Genomic DNA, 20504 nt, shown 5'->3' on the forward strand with positions numbered 1-20504 from the left:
CTCAACATTTTCATTGTTCCACACTCAACAAAACGTACCTCAACATTTTCATTGTTCAACACTCACCAAAACGTACCTCAACATTTTCATTGTTCCACACTCAACAAACGTACCTTAACATTTTCATTGTTCCACACACTCACCAAAACGTACCTCAACATTTTCATTGCTCCACACTCAACAAAACGTACCTCAACATTTTCATTGTTCCACACTCACCAAAACGTACCTCACAAAACGTACCTCAACATTTTCATTGTTCCACACTCAACAAAACGTACCTCAACATTTTCATTGTCCCACACTCATCAAAACGTACCTCAACATTTTCATTGTTCCACACTCATCAAAACGTACTTCAACATTTTCATTGTTCCACACTCACCAAACGTACCTCAACATTTTCATTATTTACACTCAACAAAACGTACTCAACATTTCATTGTTCCACACTCAACAAAACAATTTCAATATTTTCATTGTTCCATTCTCACCAAAACGCACCTCAACATTTTCATTGTCCCACACCATCAAAACGATGCCTCAACATTTCATTGTTCCACACTCATCAAAACGTACCTCAACATTTTCATTGTTCCACACTTCAACAAAACGTACCCTCAACATTTTCATTGTTCCACACTCACCAAAACGTACCTCAACATTTTCATTGTTCCACACTCATCAAACCACCAACATTTCACAACCACTCACCAAAACGTACCTCAACATTTTCATTGTTCCACACTCAACAAAACGTATCAATGATTCATTGTTCAACACTCAACAAACGTACCCAACATTTTCATTGTTCCACACTCAACAAAACGTACCTCAACATTTTCATTTTCATTGTTCCACACTCACCAAAACGTGTACCTCAACATTTTCATTGTTCCACACTCAACAAACGTACCTCAACATTTTCTATTGTTCCACACTCACCAAAACGTACCTCAACATTTTCATTGTTCCACACTCAACAAAACGCACCTCAACATTTTCATTGTCCCACACTCATCAAAACGTACCTCAACATTTTCATTGTCCCACACTCATCAAAACGTACCTCAACATTTTCATTGTTCAACACTCACCAAAACGTACCTCAACATTTTCATTGTTCCACACTCAACAAAACGTACCTCAACATTTTCATTGTTCCACACTCAACAAACGTACTCAACATTTTCATTGTTCCACACTCACAAAACGTACCTCAACATTTCATTGTTCCACACTCAAACGTACCTCAACATTTTCATTGTTCCACACTCACCAAAACGTACCTCAACATTTTCATTGTTCCACACTCAACAAACGTACCTCAACATTTTCATTGTTCCACACTCACCAAAACGTACCTCAACATTTTCATATTGTTCCACACTCAACAAAACGTACCTCAACATTTTCATTGTTCAACACTCACCAAAACGTACCTCAACATTTTCATTGTTCCACACTCAACAAAACGTACCTCAACATTTTCATTGTTCCACACTCAACAAAACGTACCTCAACATTTTCATTGTTCCACACTCACCAAAACGTACCTCGCTTTTATTGTTCCACACTCAACAAACGTACCTCAACATTTTCATTGTCCCACACTCATCAAAACGTACCTCAACATTTTCATTGTTCCACACTCATCAAAACGTACTTCAACATTTTCATTGTTCCACACTCACCAAAACGTACCTCAACATTTTCATTGTTCCACACTCAACAAAACGTACCTCAACATTTTCATTGTTCAACACTCAACAAAGCGTACCTCAACATTTTCATTGTTCCACACTCACCAAAACGTTTCTCAACACTATTTAGTGCTTTGCAACAACACACTCAACAAACCGTATATATGTAACTGAACCGTATATGTAGCTGTATAGATATATACGCAGTTGCTAGGCGTCGAGGAATATTTTATTCCACGATCCTTTCTGTTATCATTTTAAAGCTCAACATGCTGAGAGCGTTTGCACACGTCACTTAACATCACTCAACAAACGCCTGACAATGTTGAGCGAATGTTTAGTCAACATTTCGAGAGCGTTACCACCTAGCTTGAACTCTAAAACGGTAGACTAGTGAGTGAAAGCAATCACGTGAACTTTCAGCATTTTTACTTCCGTTGCCTTCATCAAATAAACGTACCTTACGCAAGTGCCGATGATTCGTTGGGTTGTGAACGGTATTTTCCCATCTATCACGAGAGAGCGCAGATCAAATGTAACGACAAACTTCAAAAACCTTTCGTAACTCGAAAATTCTGTCTTCAAACTAAAACACGATAAATTTCTCAACAATTGTTTAACTGGCACAAGTTTACATAGATACGGAAAACTAATAGCGCATTCAGACTGAGTGCCCCGGCACGGACACCAATGTGAACACGACATTTTGATGGTGCCCGAGTCAAAATGCCCGGGTCTGGGCACCACGAAAAAGGCAGTACCCAAGTACGGTTCTCAAGCACGGACACCAATGTGAACGACGACACCTGAGTAACATGTACAGAGAGACGCGTATTCAGCGTATGGTTTCAAAAGTTGTTAACAATGAAAAACATGAAATTATAAATAGACGAATCTAGTGAGTACTACGTAGTGTGAACGGCCTGCAGATTTATGACCAAACCAGGGTATCGTACTCCGGCACTCAGTCTGAACGCGCTATAATTGGAGTCGTAGAGTCTAGGATTGTACTAGGTAGTATTCTCGAGAAACTATGAAATAGAGGTTTGGGCTTTCACTTTCTGCGATCCTCCTCAGGGAAAACAGTTCTTAGCTAACAAACCAACCGATTCAAACATTGTAACAAACAACTAAGTTATTGCATAGTCAATGATTCGAACGCTGGAGTATCGTTACATGTTCGAACATGTAGATCGTCCAGGTTAGTATGAAGTTCATTAAAAATAACTGTTGGTGTTGACTGACGTTTCGACAGCCTTAGCGAAAGAGACAGTCAGCGGTAGCCATCTTCTTAGTCATGTGACAGCCAACGTCAACACCAACAGTCAGGTGGACGATGTAGGTCAGAGTAATCCTGGTCGTTAAGGTATTGTCTATAATGCTTGATAATTCCCACCAGTCGTTGAAATTGTTCATTATTCAAAATATAATGAACTCGACAATTCCTACGGTTTATTAAAAACGTGAACCTTTTTGGGTTCAAACGTTCGAATGAGGCAAATTCCCAACTGATGCTTATTCAACCTCACAGATTCCCCCATAGGAAGAGCAGACCATGCTATACTTACATCTTGTCTTCAGTTACAATGATGTGATTAATAGTAAATTTTTTGATTGCTTTCACCAACATCCTCGCTCGAACACTTGCGTACGACACTTGATGAAGGAGCTGAAATTGCATTCATTAGAATTCGTAGTATGGGGCTAAAGCGTTTAACTTAAGAGGACAGCTATCTTACCTTTAAGATTTTCCTCCGATTCGAAAATAGCGAAGAAAGTTGACGGTAGGCAAATTGCTCTTTGATCAAAGAAATGGCGAGTGTTTTCATGGGTGCACTGGTGCCTAAAATGCAACATATGAACCAGTGCGCATGGTTATTGCGTTTTTTACAAAGGAGATACATTTGCTCAGCTTAAGTAAGAAGTCTAGAAATGAGTTATCATATCTAGCCCACTTACAATAATCTAGGCTTTGTATTCCCTTCTCAGATACACCCTATAATCCCATCGAGTTCAAATATCACCCCGTGATCTCATCTGTTTCAACACTATCCCAAGAATTCTCTATCATCAGCCCAGTGAACTGTAAATATCAACTGGAACGTTAACAATGCCGCCATCTTCCGTCATCTCCGAAAACGAAGCTTGTTTTCCTGAGTTTTTAGAAATTTGATGATATTATTCAGAAAATCAACAACGATACACATAAAATACAGTAGCACAATTTGTCATGAAAAGTTTCAGCAAACAAGATTTGTCAGGAAAACCTAAAAACTCAGATACAAATACATCTTAACTGGCTTCAAAATGTCGTATGGAGCTAGCATTAGAGTTAGCGTTCCAGTTTATATTACAGTTCACTGCGTTAGCCAAGGTCAAGATCATATTATAAATAATATAAAAAACCTGGTAAGTCGGTCGCAAGGTCAATATCCTTCACAGTATCCTGGTCGTCTTCAAACTTTACATTTATGCGAAGACTTCGGTCAAGAAATGTAAAATTCAACTCTGTTTCACTACACGTCTCTAGCTTCCATTCTTGAATGCTACAATCAAGAGCGACACTTATCACGTGTCATCGACTAACGATATTACTGGTGCTGTTACAGCAAATGACTGTAGAAATTTCGAGGTCCGAATAATCAATAACCTTACCCTGTTTGCGCTGGAAGAAGGTTTTCGATTTCTTCAACGTGTTTCTCCAGTCGGCAGGCCAGATTTAGGAAAATGAAGTTATTGGTGGGCCGGATTATTACATGAATAATATTTAATATTTTAATCACAGATATAGATTCGATACAATCGGCGGGCCAGTCAAAACTCTTTCAGGAGTCGACCCGGCCCGCGTGCCGTATGTTGCCTACCCCTGTATTAATAGATCATCTACATCCATATACCTCGTGCGGGTCCATGAGCAATATTGAAGGAAATCTTCGTTCCTGTATACGTTACATTTGTTTGAGCTATCGCACAAATTAGCTTAATTCAAAATTTATTCATTTTGCAATTTTAATTGGTATCTCAAAAGAAATGCCATAGCAAAATGAGTCATTTACATCTTGGTAGTATCTTTGCATATTTTGCTTGCAGTTTTTGTTGTAAAGTTCTTCCTGCCAAAACGATAAAAATTTTATAAAACATGATATCAGAACAAAGTTGGAAGCCGTTCTGCGAGCTCGAATAATGCAGAATAGCTGAATAAAAACGCTCGAACGGATGACGTATGCGGATAGAGCTGTTCTTCTAAATTAAAGAGACCCATACAGAAACATGCGTTTATCACGAAGGTTACATTAACAACAGACCGTAAAAGATCTGAAATAACCAACGTCGTATAAGATACTCATCCTTGCCTCAATAATCTCTTTCGTCCTTCACATTACGTCAACTCTATGAAGCAAGTTAAATTTAATGTCCCTCAAACAAAAACAGATGAAACCAGTAAAATTAACGATCAATGTATTGTTACCAGATCTGGAAGCCCATCCTGTTATCGCAGTGATTTTATTCATTCAATAATCTCTGTCAGAACGACAGAGATTATTAAATGTTAAAGAAATCGACGTTCTCCTTTTCTTTTCAGGTTTGCTTCAAATTTCTCCTGCAATCTCCCGAGTTTAGCCTGGATTTCACGAAGCGCAGACCGCTTCTTCTCCAAACCCTAGTAGAGGACGACGAACGTTTACAGCCTTTCTAGTGATGACCTCATTTAGATTAACACGTCCCGAACATCGAATAATAAAGGTCTCCCGATGCGAAGAATCCTCAATTTTTTAACGTCACCCTTGTGATAAAATTCAACATCAAACCGAACTAGAATTTGCTTGAACCACTTAGGATTTTGATAAACCGATGTACAGTTTGGTCGAAGCGATAAAAGATTGGGCGAAACTGATAATTTGGTCAAGCTGATTTGAGATTTGGTCAAAGGGATTTGAGACTTGGTCAAAGCGATTCCGGAACTTTTCAAGGAACGATTAAACGTTCTTCCTTACGAAGACCCTGCATGTTGATCCAAATGTGTCCTTGTGTAATAAAAACTGATGCCCAAAGAACACAGTCAATTTGAAAGTAACTCTGAATTGACTTGATGAATTGAAATACTTGTACACAACTTTTATTTGCCCTCATATCCTACCTCCATAGCCACAGCTAACTCAGCCTCAGCAGCAGCCAAAGCTTCCTTCTTTGGAGCTACCACTCGGGCAACCCTAAATAAAAACAGAAAATCAACTCCATGTGAAACGAAAAATCCTCCTGTACGCTGTTAACCTCACAACACGTTCGAGAAATGAGAACATTTGCACATTTGAGAACTCTCCATCCCTCATTCCCCCGTTCACACCTTTCTTGTCAAACTTTATCCTCACTTCTTCCTCATAGTACCTCTACCCATAAGAACACCCCTTCTTTCCCGCGTTTACCTTATAATAGACAGTGAATCACGGTGAATTGAATGTAATTAAAAAATTAAAGATGTTTACTGTGTTTGCAAAGGCATATGCAAACTGAGGAGACCATTGGTATAACTCGAGAGCAGATCTAGATGAAGCACTGATGTACAGTGGTGCATTGTGATGTATCCTTATGTAAACTGATGTACATTGATGCACTGTGATGTATCCTCATGTAAAATGATGTACAGTGATGTACTGCAATGTATCTTATGTAAACTAATACGCACCAACTTTAGAGCTCTCACAAACGTCTCAAAGGTTTGCATAAGCCAGCGCTAACAAAACAAAATTTTTGATTTTTTTCTATAAAATAACAACAATGCAAAACAAACAACTTAAAAACAAACGCTTAAATTTTCTCAGCAACATGTATTCATGGTCCATTTGCAAAATTCTCTTTGATTGATTTGATTGATTGAGCTCAGATCGAACGGAGCTCACATGCTTATGCAATCAGCGCATGCGTTGCATTGATTTTATTTTATAATGAACATTGAATAACAAGTAAATACTTCATTTACTTATCATATTGATCCATCGCAATGACCATTTACACAAGCCTTCGGCAGCAGTGGACGCAGTCTTGATCTTATCGATCGAATTCCGGATTCGAGGTGTACTTCTGACGGATGGTTTTCACAATGCTTGGTGCAATGTTATCCTATGGATATTTTCGGGTTTGAAATCTCTCAGAAAGAGTAAGCAAAGATAACATCATTAGAAAAGTGATCACCTTATCGTAAGTGTGTAGACTTTTAGGAAGCTTATGTCACCAAAAATCGTCTTGGAAGGTCCCCAGAAGTCTTCGATCTTTTTGCCTGAAATGAAAGTTCTATTCATGAAATTATTTCATTTACATGGTTTAAATCCCTTCTTGCAAAATATCTATTTACACTTTATCGTTTTTTGCATACAAAAACACCAGATGCTAGATTACACAGATGAGGAAAAGCAATGGACACTGGTATCAAATGTGTATAAATTTGTTTTGTTTTGAAAACTGAAAATCACCAAATAGTTCAATTGCATTCAAAACAGGTCAGGGAACTGAAGAGAAAGATAACGAAAATGCAAGTGTGTATTTAGCCAAAATGGTTATACTGTTTAATGATTGTTTTGCATTATTACACAATACATCAATGCATCAAAATGTGCTAAAATCTACTACTATTTGAGGTGGCTCCAATTCTGAAAACCAAAATAAAGAAGGTAAACAGTGCTTGTATACAATACTGTTCTCATTCATATATGATATATGCCCATCAGCTTCTATGATACTTTGTCTTCTTTCACCTGAGCCTTTCACCTGAATCTTTTCACCTGAATCTTTTCACCATGAGTCTTTTCACCATGAGTCTTTTAACCTGAAATTTAATCATACACATAACAAATCAAACAGCACCTAACAAACGATTTGTTTATGTAGAAAGCAATGTCAAAGCAAAAAATTCATTTAAAGGCATGGTATAGTATATACATGTACTAATTGCCTTTGATGCCAGGCTGATAATTGCCATTGTTTTTTTCAATGAAGGAAGATGCTATAATTGTGGCCACAAAGGCCACAAAATGAATGAATGCGAGAAAAGTAATGAGAAAAAATGAAATAACATTTCTTTCATGGCCATTGTAATTGACAATTATATACTTTTTTTTTGTATAGAGTTTAATGGTATGAGAAGAAGTTTGATTGACCTAGTGATAAAACATCAGCGTGATTAGATGGTTGAAAACTTCAAGTTGCATGCATTATTGTTAACAGAAATAAGCTAATGACACAAACAAATAAAAAGTGTTATGAACTACAACTTCCTTATGAATATTTAACAGGAAGACGTTGCTACATATGCAAAAGATTGGGCCATGTTGCCAAGCAGTGTAGGGAAGCAAACCTACCAGTCAAAAACGTGCTGAACAATTGCAGCACCTGTAATGATAAACTTTACAAGAAAATAAATTTTAAATATTTTTTTTCATATGAGTTATATTAACTGTTTGTTTACTGAAAAATTTTTGAAATGAGTTCTGGACCGTTTAGTAATTGAAATCAGAAGTACTGATGGTAAAAAATGGTTGAGCATAGACCAAAATTGAAAATATATTCCATGACAGGAAATGTACCTAAATGTCACTGAAGATGTACCATTATTTATATTCCAAATTCTGATGACACCATCGCCATACCTAAAATTTAAAAATAAACTGCAGGTGGAGGTGCATGTATGCAGGTTAAGCTTTACATTCTTCTCCCTGTAAGCAGCTGCAAATTTATTACATACATTAAGATCAAAAGCTGTTCAGTTTTCAAAAGCAAAGAAAATTATTTTATTTCGGCAAATTTTATTACCTGTTGTCAAAGGGATGTAATTTATCTAGTCTAACAAAAATGTAGAAATTAAAATAGTTTGGGACTTGTGGGGAATGTACACCAATGATTTTCATTTTTGTTAACATTACATACTGTACTGGTTGACTGACATTTTTTTCCTGGATATCAAGATATTTCAGAATACAAGGGGGAAGGGTAAGATCTGACTTTTATAAGTTAGGAGGTCCAGGATTTGGCTTTTATAAGCAGGTGGGTTGAGCCCTTCCCTGCCTGACCTTGTGTTTCTTACAACCATACCTTTTACTGTTGAAATTATTGATTAGCCACAATGAAGTAAATATTCAGTATCATTTACTAGACATAATGAAATGTTATATTATTTACAGTGGCGTAGCTAGCGAAAAACATTTGGTCGGGCTCACGAGGCGCCACCATGGTTGGCGCCGAGCGAGAAATTTTCCGAATTTAGACTCCCTAGAACGTCGGAAACGGCAATCTTAGAAAGCAAATGCGTGATATTTATGCAGGAAATAGAACCATTTTGGTTAATTTAAATTGCCGAAGGATCTTATAGTAAAGCAGAGAAACAGTTCAAAAATAGTTGCAGATATGTGATTTATTTTCTCAACACCACATACATAAATAGATACCTATGTACATATTGTAAAGAAACTTTAACAAAAGAACCGAAAAGGCTCAGATTTGTCATCAACAACTATCAAAAGTTGTGATGAAATTGTCGTGCTGAAATGACAATCATCATTGACTGCATTAAAAGTTCCTGAAAAATTCTCACATGCCATGGACGTAAGACATCATCAGCTTGTTATCAGCCATATATGAATACCTATTTGTATAAGAAAGCAAGTCTTCGTGGTTTTCAATGAACTTCTTTACTACCTCATCATGCAATGTGTTGGCGTTTTCTTTCTCTGACAGTATGTCTTTGTGAATGGAAATCCTGCAAAGAGAACTAAAACGTCCTTGGCTCAAAGTATTTCTAAGATAATTTTTTACCCTCTTCAAACATGAAAATGACCTCTGAACTGAAGCACTTGTAATTGACAAAACCCCATTTATCTTTAACTTCTGGAATACTAGATTGATAATGGAATTAAAAAATTATTTCAATAATTCATCGCATCAATCACAGTGAAAGTCTTTATCTCTGTAAATAAAACAAAGTTGGCTAACTAGCATTGGTATGTCAAACATATCACCATAAACCTCCTTTAGAAGATTTATCTTTTCTGAGGGCACTTCACCTTTCTACATCTTAAACACCCTAGGATTAACAAGGTCAAAAATCTAAAACGCTCCATATCCTGAAATCGCTCAGTCAGCATAGTCACAATTGTGTCAAGAATTTCAAAATACATTTGTTTGTAATTATGCCGTTGGTCATACCTGGTTACTGGTGGTCCCACTTTCTCAACAGCCAGGTTGTACACCTGACAATATTCTGTATCATTTCTCAGAGAAGCAACAAAGGCCTTGAATCTCTCAAACCTACTCATTCCATAATGAAAGTCAGTGTCCTTGTCTTGCAAGATAGAATAAAGTATGGATGACTGCTCAAGAATTCTCTGAAAACATGTACCAAGAAACAAAACAAGAAGCCATTAAGGTAGCCAAGTAAACCAGTAACCTTATTTATTGGATTATCAGTAAGATTTTCAAATATGTCTATCAGTTTCTCATAGTTAGAATGCAAGACATTGATGACATGAGCCCTATAATACCATCTTGTGTCACCAGGACTAGGAAACTCAAGCCTATGGGATGATAGTAAAGCTTTTCTTTTGGGGGGAATTGCTAGTAAAGGTGCAGAAAGCACTAATATTAACAAAGAAAATCTTAACAGGTGAGATGGAGGATGCAGCTTGACATAATACTAGATTTAGTCTATGGGCAGCACAGTGAACAAATTGAGCATAAGGATAATCCTGCTGAACTTGAGCTTGAACACCATTGAGATGACCAGACATAACAGATGCACCATCATAAGTCTGTCCAATAAATTTCTTTTCACATTATTATATTGACTTAACTTACCCTTAACCACTGATGATATAGCAGTTGCAGTCCTATCACAACTAACATCAACAAACCCAAGCTGTCTTTCAATGACACTTTCCTTTGTCCATTCGAACAATTACACTCAATTGTTCTTTGGTAGAAACATCAGTTGCCTCATCAACCTGTATACTTAAGAAAGTGCAGCAATATATTTCCTTTAAAATCTCATCCTCTATTATCTTATCAAGACAATCAATCAAATCATTCTGAATATCAGGAGAGACTCCAGTAAACCGCCCTCCCCCAGCAAGGTGGGTTTCAGCAAGCCTTCCATGTAATCGCCTTTCAAAAACAGAATCCATCTTGGCAAAACTTTCAAGTAGCTCTCTATAATTTCCTCTATTCATGCTGCTACTAGATTCATCATGCCCCCTAAATGCAAGCTCTTGCCTAGACAAGTATAAAACAGCTTCTGTTATGGTTTCAACATTTCCCTGTTTTGCCTTACCTCCTCGTTATGACGCTGAATCTCTTCACGTCTAGTTTGTGACATGAGACAGTCGATACGAGGCTGAAAACCGTAGGTCTTCCAGGTCTTGTAGGCACCCATGTGCGATTTTGCCTTCTCATGCTTCTTACAATCGGATAGGAAATTCTTTATGTTTTTGAATCCCGTCTGCGTCCATGAAGATGACGATCCAGGGCAAAATAAAAGACAAGGCCAACAGAACAATGCATTCTTTTCTGAGCTACAAGAAAGCCAATCTTTCTTCGAGTACCAACTTGCCTGAAAGCTTCTATTGCCTGTAGTCGCTTGTAAATTTGGAATTGGCCGCTGCTTTACGAGTATATTTTGCTCGCCTGACTGTCGAATTGCTCGACTGACTGATTATTTAATTAGATAAGTTGTTTTACTCACCCAACAGCAAGATGTTCAGAGTTAGGACTGAGGCAGAGACATGTAACTTCGCTCTTGTTACCTTGTAAGACATTCACCTAGACATTTAGATAAGCATATCATAAAAACACATTTTAATAGTAGAAAATCTAACATTGTTTTAAGGTTTCAACAATTCTCTTCTAATACTTTTTCGCCAAGTCTAGCGTCCCAAATATATACATTTTCTAGTGCGGGAACAATCGCGCGGCAAATTTCACGTCTTTTCTCGCCACTTTGAACAAGACACACATTAGCTCTAGCACTTCCCACTACGCCAAAGATTCCAGCTTCGACGTAACGCAGATAAGATTTTGTTAAGACCATTTTAAAGGAGAAAGAAGAGTCCTAAATAGTGGAAATTCATCTTGAGATACTACAAATTGTCACGATTTCCACGTTGGGATTTATGGCGTCAGATTTCCGCCAATATAGACCAGGAGGAAAAGGGGTGTTGTCCAATGGTATCGTCCCACAGTGGGGGCGATGGTGCATGTTTTGTAGCACAGACGCTAGCATGGTAGTTATTTTTACACATTTTCAACAACATCATGAACAATTCTTACTACTATATAACACGTGAGCCAACGAGCTTCCAAACTGTATATGTGATTCATCGATATTTCTTTTGAACAAATCTTCAGCAGACTTTGTGTTATTAACGGATTGTTTTTGTATTGGAGCATGTTCCTCGTTAGAGTTTTTATCGTCGTCAACATGCTTGGAATCATTGGTGTTTTCATAGGTGAACGTGTTCTCATCCAAAACCCTCGAGCGTAGACTATGTGCTTCAATACGTTCAATTTCATCAAGCTATCTTTAAGCTGGCGCCGTCGTTTAAGCTGTCGCCGTCGTTTAAGCTGTTGTCGTCTCTGTCACTCTTGATTTTGTTTCACTGTTGGAAGTTTCATTTTCCAGTATTTCTTCTACTTCAATCTTTGAATTGTAAAATCTGTCATAAATGTTAGAGGATTTTTATCCGCAAAATATGGAGATACAAAGTTTTGGAGAAAAAAAAAATCTCTAACATTGTCACAGATATTACGAGTGGCGTAACAAAGTGTTTATGTGTTTGATATGCAATTGTTAAAACAATCTTAAGAAGACAAACAGCGTGCCAAAAAAATTTTATTGAAAATTGCTAAGCAAATTCATAAGCAACAATTTCAGAGCTTGCTCGGTCCAAATTAATTGAGAATTAATCTTAGCATGCGTAGTCTACTGCACCAACACTTCATGTTCATGGTTATGGCAACGACCAACTGTATGTACTAGTACCGATTATGGAATAATTAGCTCCATCTAACAAAAATTTTTAGATAAATCATCTGCGCATGCGTGATCTCAATGAGCATGCGCAGTCAACTTTACCATTCACCAAAGTTCATGGTCATGGCAACGACCAACTACATCTACTAGCACCACTTTTGAAGTAAATTGCACGCTTAGTAACAATATAATAGAGAAATCATCTGAGCATGCGCTAGATGTTAACTAGCAGTGGAAGCTGGGTGCGATATAGTATGCAGTGGCTTAGGGCCCAGACTTCGGTCATGACCGCACTCTCCCTGCGTACCCCAAGCAAAGCCTATCGCAGGTGATCTCGTGGTTTGATGGGCGGAAGCTTGCTATTGCATCTCCCAAGTAGGACAGCGTGGAGGGGCCGATATCTCCTACCAAAACGTTAACATGCGGCGTTCTAGTGCCTTACGCTTAAGAGGGTATCGGGAAGCATGGACCGAAAACAGGTCTTTTGCTTTTCAATTTATGTTTTTGTTTACAAAATAAACCAATGTTCATAAAATAAACCAAGTAATGTTTCAATAACTTCTTCTGACACTGTGCCTTTTTCTTGCACTTATAATTTAAGACAACCTTAAACATGTTTTATACAATTTTTATTGGTTTATATCTTTCTGATTTAACTCTCTCATTTACTGTTTCTCGCGTATCACGTGCAAACCATCCATGGGCTACAGGACTGATAGGATTATCTGGTTCCCTTAATTAACATGAGACATTCCAGTGCTCAAATATCTCGGGGCAACGGGAGGCATAGAACAAAAACGGGATTTTCATTTTTTCAAAATTTATCTTTTTTCTTTAACATAATTCTTCTCAAAAAGGAAACTAGAACATCCAAAGATATTGCAAATTTTCAAACAATTTCTGCCTTTTTGATTCATAACGTAAACCGACTCTAAGCATGTTCATACATTTTTTACTTGTTACCTTTTACAATGTAACTTCCTCAAAATCTCTCGTGATGAACGAGAGCCTCTTTATACAATATGACTCTCCCATAATGAAGAAAAGTATCCATGGGCTTCATGAAAGAAAGGGATTATCTACTTTCTTACAAGTTTCTACAAAGATAACATTTAATAAGCCAAGAAATTTGTATCGTCTAAATTGAACCTCGCTTTGAACCATTATGTTATATAATTTTGATTAATTTTGGAAGATAAACTTCTTCTTGCCTTACAATATTTTTATGATCCAATCTAGAAAATAACTTCTCTTCTCGGGTAATTTTGCAATTAGACAGCACACTTTTCCACAATCTCACGATGAATCAACCACATTCTCTGTTGGTCCTTGTACTATTCCTCGTCAATGGCTATCCTTAGAGTACTCTTCTCACAATACTCCATCTATATATACAAATTTGGCAGAGTGCACTTTGAATTTTCTTGCAAATCTCTTGTGGTGATTGCTTCCTCTTCACTTTCGAAATCAGATTCCGTCGTTGTAAAGGAAAGATTCATGTAGTTATTTTTACATATCTTTAACAACATCATGAACAGTTCCCACTCCTACATACCACGTGAGCAAACGAAATTCAAATAGATTCAAATAGAAAGAATTACTTTGTTGTTAAACAAAATGCTTCTTGAATAATAACAATCGTCAAGCAAAAAATCAGAAATATTGACTGAACCGAAAAAACGATACCATGAGTTCCAAAAACCTTGACGATAAAAGTGTAAAAGAAAATGAGACATGGTTGCCACAACAACGCGAACAGTTATCCTATTCAAGCATCTTTAGACTTTACTGTCATTCTTATCCTGCAAAGCTCATATTTCCAAATTTGAGTGTGTTTGATCAAAATAATGTTGTAAGTGAAGGCTACCTGAAACACCCGAATCTCAGTTGAACTGTAGGGAGCTTCATTAAAGGAATGACAAATGAGTTTAAAATCCCTCACTGGAACGTTATCACCCTTACATTACACCGCAGAGGTGATTTCCCGCAGTTTTTGGCTTCATAAAAAGGTAGCGTCCCAGTTGTATTTAGCTCAATGGCATGGTCTATAAGCTAGCTACACTACTTTATCATTTTATAGCTATTGAACAAAATGGTTTGATACCAAGTTTTATCTATATATTGTGTTGCAAGTCGTCTATATAGCAAAAACATATAAAATTTGCATTCCCCATTCTATCATTTTGCTGCTATGAAAAGAATTCATTATTTCACAACATTAGTGGGATTTTTCATTTCCAGTAAGTGGGATTGTACGACACTATTTGCAGCAATACTGTATTCCAACTCAATTGGAACAAAAGTTAACTCAAAAGTTAGATCTGCAGTTGATGCACTTCGTATTGTTAGAAACAAATTTATCCATGATTGTAGTGGTAAAGTATCTGATTCCGAATTTGACAAAATGGTTTGTGATATTGAAAATTCGTTTCAAGATCTAGGATTTTCATTCAATGAAATTAATAAAATAAAAAGACAACGAAACAAATTTAATTCTTTTCAAGTACTTCCTTGCAAACCAAATCATGGCATTGTTAAACGTACAAAATTACTTAATCAAATCACAGCAGATCTCAATAGCTTGTGCAGTACTAACAATAATAAACTGACATACTACTATATTTCTGGTAATCCTGGCAGTGGTAAATCTCAATTAGCTAGACAAATTTGCAACGAAATGTTTAACTCTGTTGACTGGGAAAATAAAACTACATTTGTGATGACACTCGAAGGAAAAGATGCTGAATCTCTCTTAAAAACTTATAATGACCTATGTCAACGTTTGAACATCCATGAACATTTTATTGAAAATGTTTTTAAAAATGTAAAAAGCAGCGAAGACAGAATAAAACACTTTCATTTCCTGCTGACACAAAAACTGAAATCTTGGAGAATATGGTGGATTGTTGTTGATAACGTGGTTGAACTGGATAAAATTTATCCATTATTACCTCAAGTTGGTGATCATAATTGGAAAAATGGACAAATTATAGTAACTGTCCAAAATACCGATGCTATACCACCAGATGACAATTTAAACAAACACATTTCAATCAGTCATGGTATGAATGATAAAGAATGTCGTCAAATTCTATCTGTCTATTCCGATATTCATAATCATGATGAAGAGTTTTTAAAGAATTTGTCAGAAAAATTAGATCGTCAACCATTGGTCCTGGCAAGTGCTGCTTACTACGTAGGTAGTGTAAATAGTGCAAATCTGGAATTCACGTGGGAGCAATATTTCGATAAGTTGACTGAAGGAGAGCGACAGAGCATGGATGCCACATTTCAAAAGATCAATACAGCATATTCTGGAGGTAAATCAACTATATTGAAAACTGTTGAGCTGGCAGTACAAAAAAGTACTCAAGAATCCATATTAATGGGAAAAGTTTTTGGTCTTTTCTCGATAATATCTTTCGATCCGTTACCACAAGATATTATCATACAATTTATTAAAAGCACTGATCCACATACGTCTGCAGAAGATATATGTCTTCAATTAAAGCATTGTTCGTTAATTCTTCAATCGGAAAACAACGACATCCGCCTGCATCGCGTTGTACATGAAGCCATCATAAATTATCAAATTTGGCAGACCTCTTGCAGTAAACAAAAAGAAAATAATTCGACTAAGATGTCTCTACTTGCGTGTCAAGTCGCTTGGGCACTCTATCATTTTGAAGACAGAGAAGATCAAATCAAAATAATTCCCCATCTAATTAAATTCATAACAAATTCATCATTTCAACATTTCCTAAATAAGTTGATCGATGTAAAATCATCAAAACAAGAACTTGATGAAAGCAATTGGAAAATTGCTAATTACTTTGCAAATGTATTAAAAAAATTTTACAACTTTAAACAGGCCATCAATGTACTTAAGGATATAACAACAATTCAAACTAGAGTGTTAGGTGTTAATCATGTTGATGTTTCATATTCGTACAACGAGATGGGTTGGTTGCTTCGGGAGAATGGAGAGTACGAAAAAGCAAAAGATTTTCATGAACGAGCGATGAAAATTCAAACAAAAGCATTTCGACCTGACCATGTTAATATAGCGACAACGTACAACAATCTGGGTTTGGTTCACAAAGATATGGGAGAGTACGAAAAAGCAAAATATTTTTATGAACGAGCGATGGAAATTTACATGAAAGCATTTCGACCTGACCATGTTAATATAGCGACAACGTACAACAATCTGGGTTTGGTTCACAAAGATATGGGAGAGTACGAAAAAGCAAAAGATTTTTACGAACGAACAATAGAAATTTACACAAAAGCATTTGGACCTGACCATGTTTATATTGCGACAACGTACAACAATCTGGGTTCTGTTTACAGAAATAAAGGAGAGTACAAAAAAGCAAAAGATTTTTATGAACGAGCGATGGAACTTTACATGAAAGCATTTGGACCTGACCATGTTTATATTGCGACAACGTACAACAATCTGGGTTTGGTTCACAAAGATATGGGAGAGTACGAAAAAGCAAAAGATTTTTACGAACGAACAATAGAAATTTACACCAAAGCATTTGGACCTGACCATGTTTATATTGCGACAACGTACAACAATCTGGGTTTGGTTCACAAAGATATGGGAGAGTACGAAAAAGCAAAAGATTTTTACGAACGAACATTAGAAATTTACACAAAAGCATTTGGACCTGATAATGTTTATATTGCGACAACGTACAACAATCTGGGTTCTGTTTACAGAAATAGGAGAGTACAAAAGCAAAAGATTTTATGAACGAGCGAAGGAAATTTACATGAAAGCATTTGGACCTGACCATGTTTATATTGCGACAACGTACAACAATCTGGGTTTGTTTTACAAAGATATGGGAGAGTACGAAAAGCAAAAGATTTTTACGAACGAACAATAGAAATTTACACCAAAGCATTTGGACCTGACCATGTTTATATTGCAACAACGTACCACAATCTGGGTTCTGTTTACAGAAATAAAGGAGAGTACAAAAAAGCAAAAGATTTTTATGAACGAGCGATGGAAATTGAAATGAAAGCATGTGGACCTGACCATGTTAATATTGCGACAACGTACAACAATCTGGTTTGTTCACAACATTATGGGAGAGTACGAAAAAGCAAAAGATTTTACGAACGAACAATAGAAATTACAAAAGCATTTGGACCTGACCATGTTAATATTGCGACAACGTACAACAATCTGGGTTTGGTTTACAAAGATATGGGAGAGTACGAAAAGCAAAAGATTTTACAAACGAACATTAGAAATTTAAACAAAAGCATTTGGACCTGACCATGTTAATATCGCGACAACGTACAACAATCTGGGTTTTGTTTACAGTAAAATAGGAGAGTACGAAAAAGCCAAACATTTTGCATACAAGCGATGGAAATTCAAACGAAAGCATTTGGACCTGACCATGTTAATATCGCGACAACGTACAACAATCTGGGTTTGGTTTACAGTAAAATAGGAGAGTACGAAAATGCAAACATTTTGCATACGAGCAATGGAAATTCAAACGAAAGCATTTGGATCTGACCATGTTAATATCGCGACAACGTACAACAATCTGGGTTTGGTTTACAGTGATATGGGAGAGTACGAAAAGCAAAAGATTTTGAACAAGCAATGGAAATTAAAACAAAAGCATTTGGACCTGACCATGTTAATATTGCGACAACGTACAACAATCTGGGTTTTGTTTACAGTAAAATAGGAGAGTACGAAAAAGCCAAACATTTTTGCATTCAAGCGATGGAAATTCAAAGGAAAGCATTTGGACCTGACCATGTTAATATCGCGACAACGTACAACAATCTGGGTTTTGTTTACAGTAAGATAGGAGAGCACGAAAAAGCCAAACATTTTTGCATACGAGCGATGAAAATTCAAACGAGAGCATTTGGACCTGACCATGTTAATATCGTGACAACGTACAACAATCTGGGTTTGGTTTACATAGATATGGGAGAGTACGAAAAAGCAAAAGATTTTTATGAACGAGCGATTGAAATTCAAACGAGAGCATTTGGACCTGACCATGTTAATATCGCGAAAACGTACAACAATCTGGGTTTTGTTTACAGTAAGATAGGAGAATACGAAAAGCCAAACATTTTGTAAACAAGCGATGTAAGTTCAAAAAAGCATTTGGACCTGACCATGTTAATATCGCGACTACGTACAACAATCTGGGTTTCGTTTACAGTGATATGGGAGAGTACGAAAAAGCAAATGATTTTTACGAACGAACATTAGAAATTTACACAAAAGCATTTGGACCTGATAATGTTAGTATCGCGACAACTTACAACAATCTGGGTTTGTTTACAGTAAAATAGGAGAGTACGAAAAGACAAACATTTTGCATACAAGCGATGGAAATTCAAACGAAAGCATTTGGACCTGACCATGTTAATATCGTGACAACGTACAACAATCTGGGTTTGGTTTACAGTGATATGGGAGAGTACAAAAGCAAAAGATTGTTATGAACGAGCAATACTAAAGAAATTAACTTTGAAGCTTCATGGCCTACTTAAATTACACGGCCTGATATCTTGCCACAGTAAGGTCAAAAAATGCAAGGCCATTGAATTTTCCGGCGGTGCTCTTCGAAATTTTGATCTTCTTCCTTCAAAATTGTTCATTGGCTTACTTTATGGTATAATCTTGTAGCTAAAAGTCTAGCGATCATTTCAAGAGTTTATTGGCTGAAATTGGTCCTTTTTCGCCGAGAAATCAAAGTTTATAAATTGGTGCGATCGGCGGTTGTTTTGTTTATCACGCGCTCGTCTTCGTTCGAAAATTTTAGCACTTAAATCTATCGTGGATTATCTATCTTTGGTATCTACGTGTTCCTGGTACTTCCTCTACATTTCTACAAGATTTTGGAGTCCGTGAATTAAAGAAAAATTTACACTAAAGTCCTAACAACAACAGTTGTATATAAAAAGTTTAAATATATTCTTGATAATATTCAATACAAACATTTGTATTTTCAAGTTTTCAATAGTCATTTAGTTACTGGAACAGTTTTTTTTGTTAGCTAAGAAACTTGTATGGAACTTTTACAGTGTATATGAGATTAGTACGTTTGCAATCTATCTAGTCTGAAGTTGTAAAGCTCCTTAAAATGAGTGAAATGTTTGTTGGGTCATTTTCATGAAAATAAATCCATATCTTAGAAGAACCATGACAATTTTACATCCCTTTTGTTGAATGCTGAAATGACCAGACTTTGTCATATGAGGATGCAGTTTTTTCTGTATTCATTTTGGTAACTCATAAAATACATTTTTTGTTTATATGTTTTGTAGATGGGTGAATTGCTTGATAATTGTTAATCGATTCATTATTTCTTCCTGTTTATAGTTGGAATTACTCCCACGTAATGTAATAACTTATTTTAATTCTATATTTTCATTCGATGGAGGTATTCACCGATAGTTGTGATGTTGAATTTGATGATCTCACTTTCATTTAAATTTAACTTTTCTGAAATCAGTTTGCAGTAAGATTATTTATGTAGCTGGGAGCTAGAATTAGACGCAAAAATGTATTTCAATGTCATAGAAGTAAAAGACTCCGATTGTCCATGTCTGGCTAGCCCATATTTAGTTATTAAAATACCAAGATCGAAATTCTTTTCTTTAGCTTTTAAGGCTGATCCAGTATCAATAACTGCTGAATCATGCAAAATTTAAACGTCTGCTGATCACGAAAATTGTAATTTAAAGGGCACACGGGGATTTTCCTTGTCCCTCTAGGGGTACAGTTT

The 20504-nt window shown here is 36.4% G+C and overlaps 1 protein-coding gene and 3 long non-coding RNA genes across 4 annotated transcripts; 1 reads left to right on the top strand and 3 right to left on the bottom strand.

The window, feature by feature from the left end:
* Positions 1-2251: 2251 nt before the first annotated feature.
* LOC124455162 lies at positions 2252-4390 on the bottom strand. The gene is made up of 5 exons (XR_006951735.1): positions 4359-4390; positions 4110-4249; positions 3443-3546; positions 3272-3372; positions 2252-2289 (listed from the first exon to the last, which is right to left on the bottom strand). It is a non-coding gene; the product is annotated as an uncharacterized LOC124455162 (long non-coding RNA).
* Positions 4391-5331: 941 nt separating this feature from the next.
* LOC124455163 lies at positions 5332-6749 on the bottom strand. The gene is made up of 3 exons (XR_006951736.1): positions 6682-6749; positions 5842-5914; positions 5332-5364 (listed from the first exon to the last, which is right to left on the bottom strand). It is a non-coding gene; the product is annotated as an uncharacterized LOC124455163 (long non-coding RNA).
* A 195-nt stretch (positions 6750-6944) lies between these two features.
* Positions 6945-7361, top strand: LOC124455164. Its single transcript, XR_006951737.1, has 3 exons — positions 6945-7124; positions 7199-7234; positions 7337-7361. It is a non-coding gene; the product is annotated as an uncharacterized LOC124455164 (long non-coding RNA).
* Positions 7362-8194: 833 nt separating this feature from the next.
* On the bottom strand, positions 8195-11775 carry LOC124455272 (WD repeat-containing protein 3-like). The gene is made up of 4 exons (XM_047005960.1): positions 11596-11775; positions 11428-11504; positions 8282-8344; positions 8195-8216 (listed from the first exon to the last, which is right to left on the bottom strand). The coding sequence occupies exons 1-4, from the start codon at positions 11770-11772 to the stop codon at positions 8195-8197; spliced, it is 339 nt and encodes a 112-aa protein (XP_046861916.1). The 5' UTR covers positions 11773-11775.
* Between the last annotated feature and the right edge of the window lie 8729 nt (positions 11776-20504).

The sequence above is a fragment of the Xenia sp. Carnegie-2017 genome, unplaced genomic scaffold, assembly GCF_021976095.1.
Source record: "Xenia sp. Carnegie-2017 unplaced genomic scaffold, XeniaSp_v1 HiC_scaffold_30, whole genome shotgun sequence".
In the NCBI taxonomy this organism is placed as follows: Eukaryota; Metazoa; Cnidaria; class Anthozoa; order Malacalcyonacea; family Xeniidae; genus Xenia; species Xenia sp. Carnegie-2017.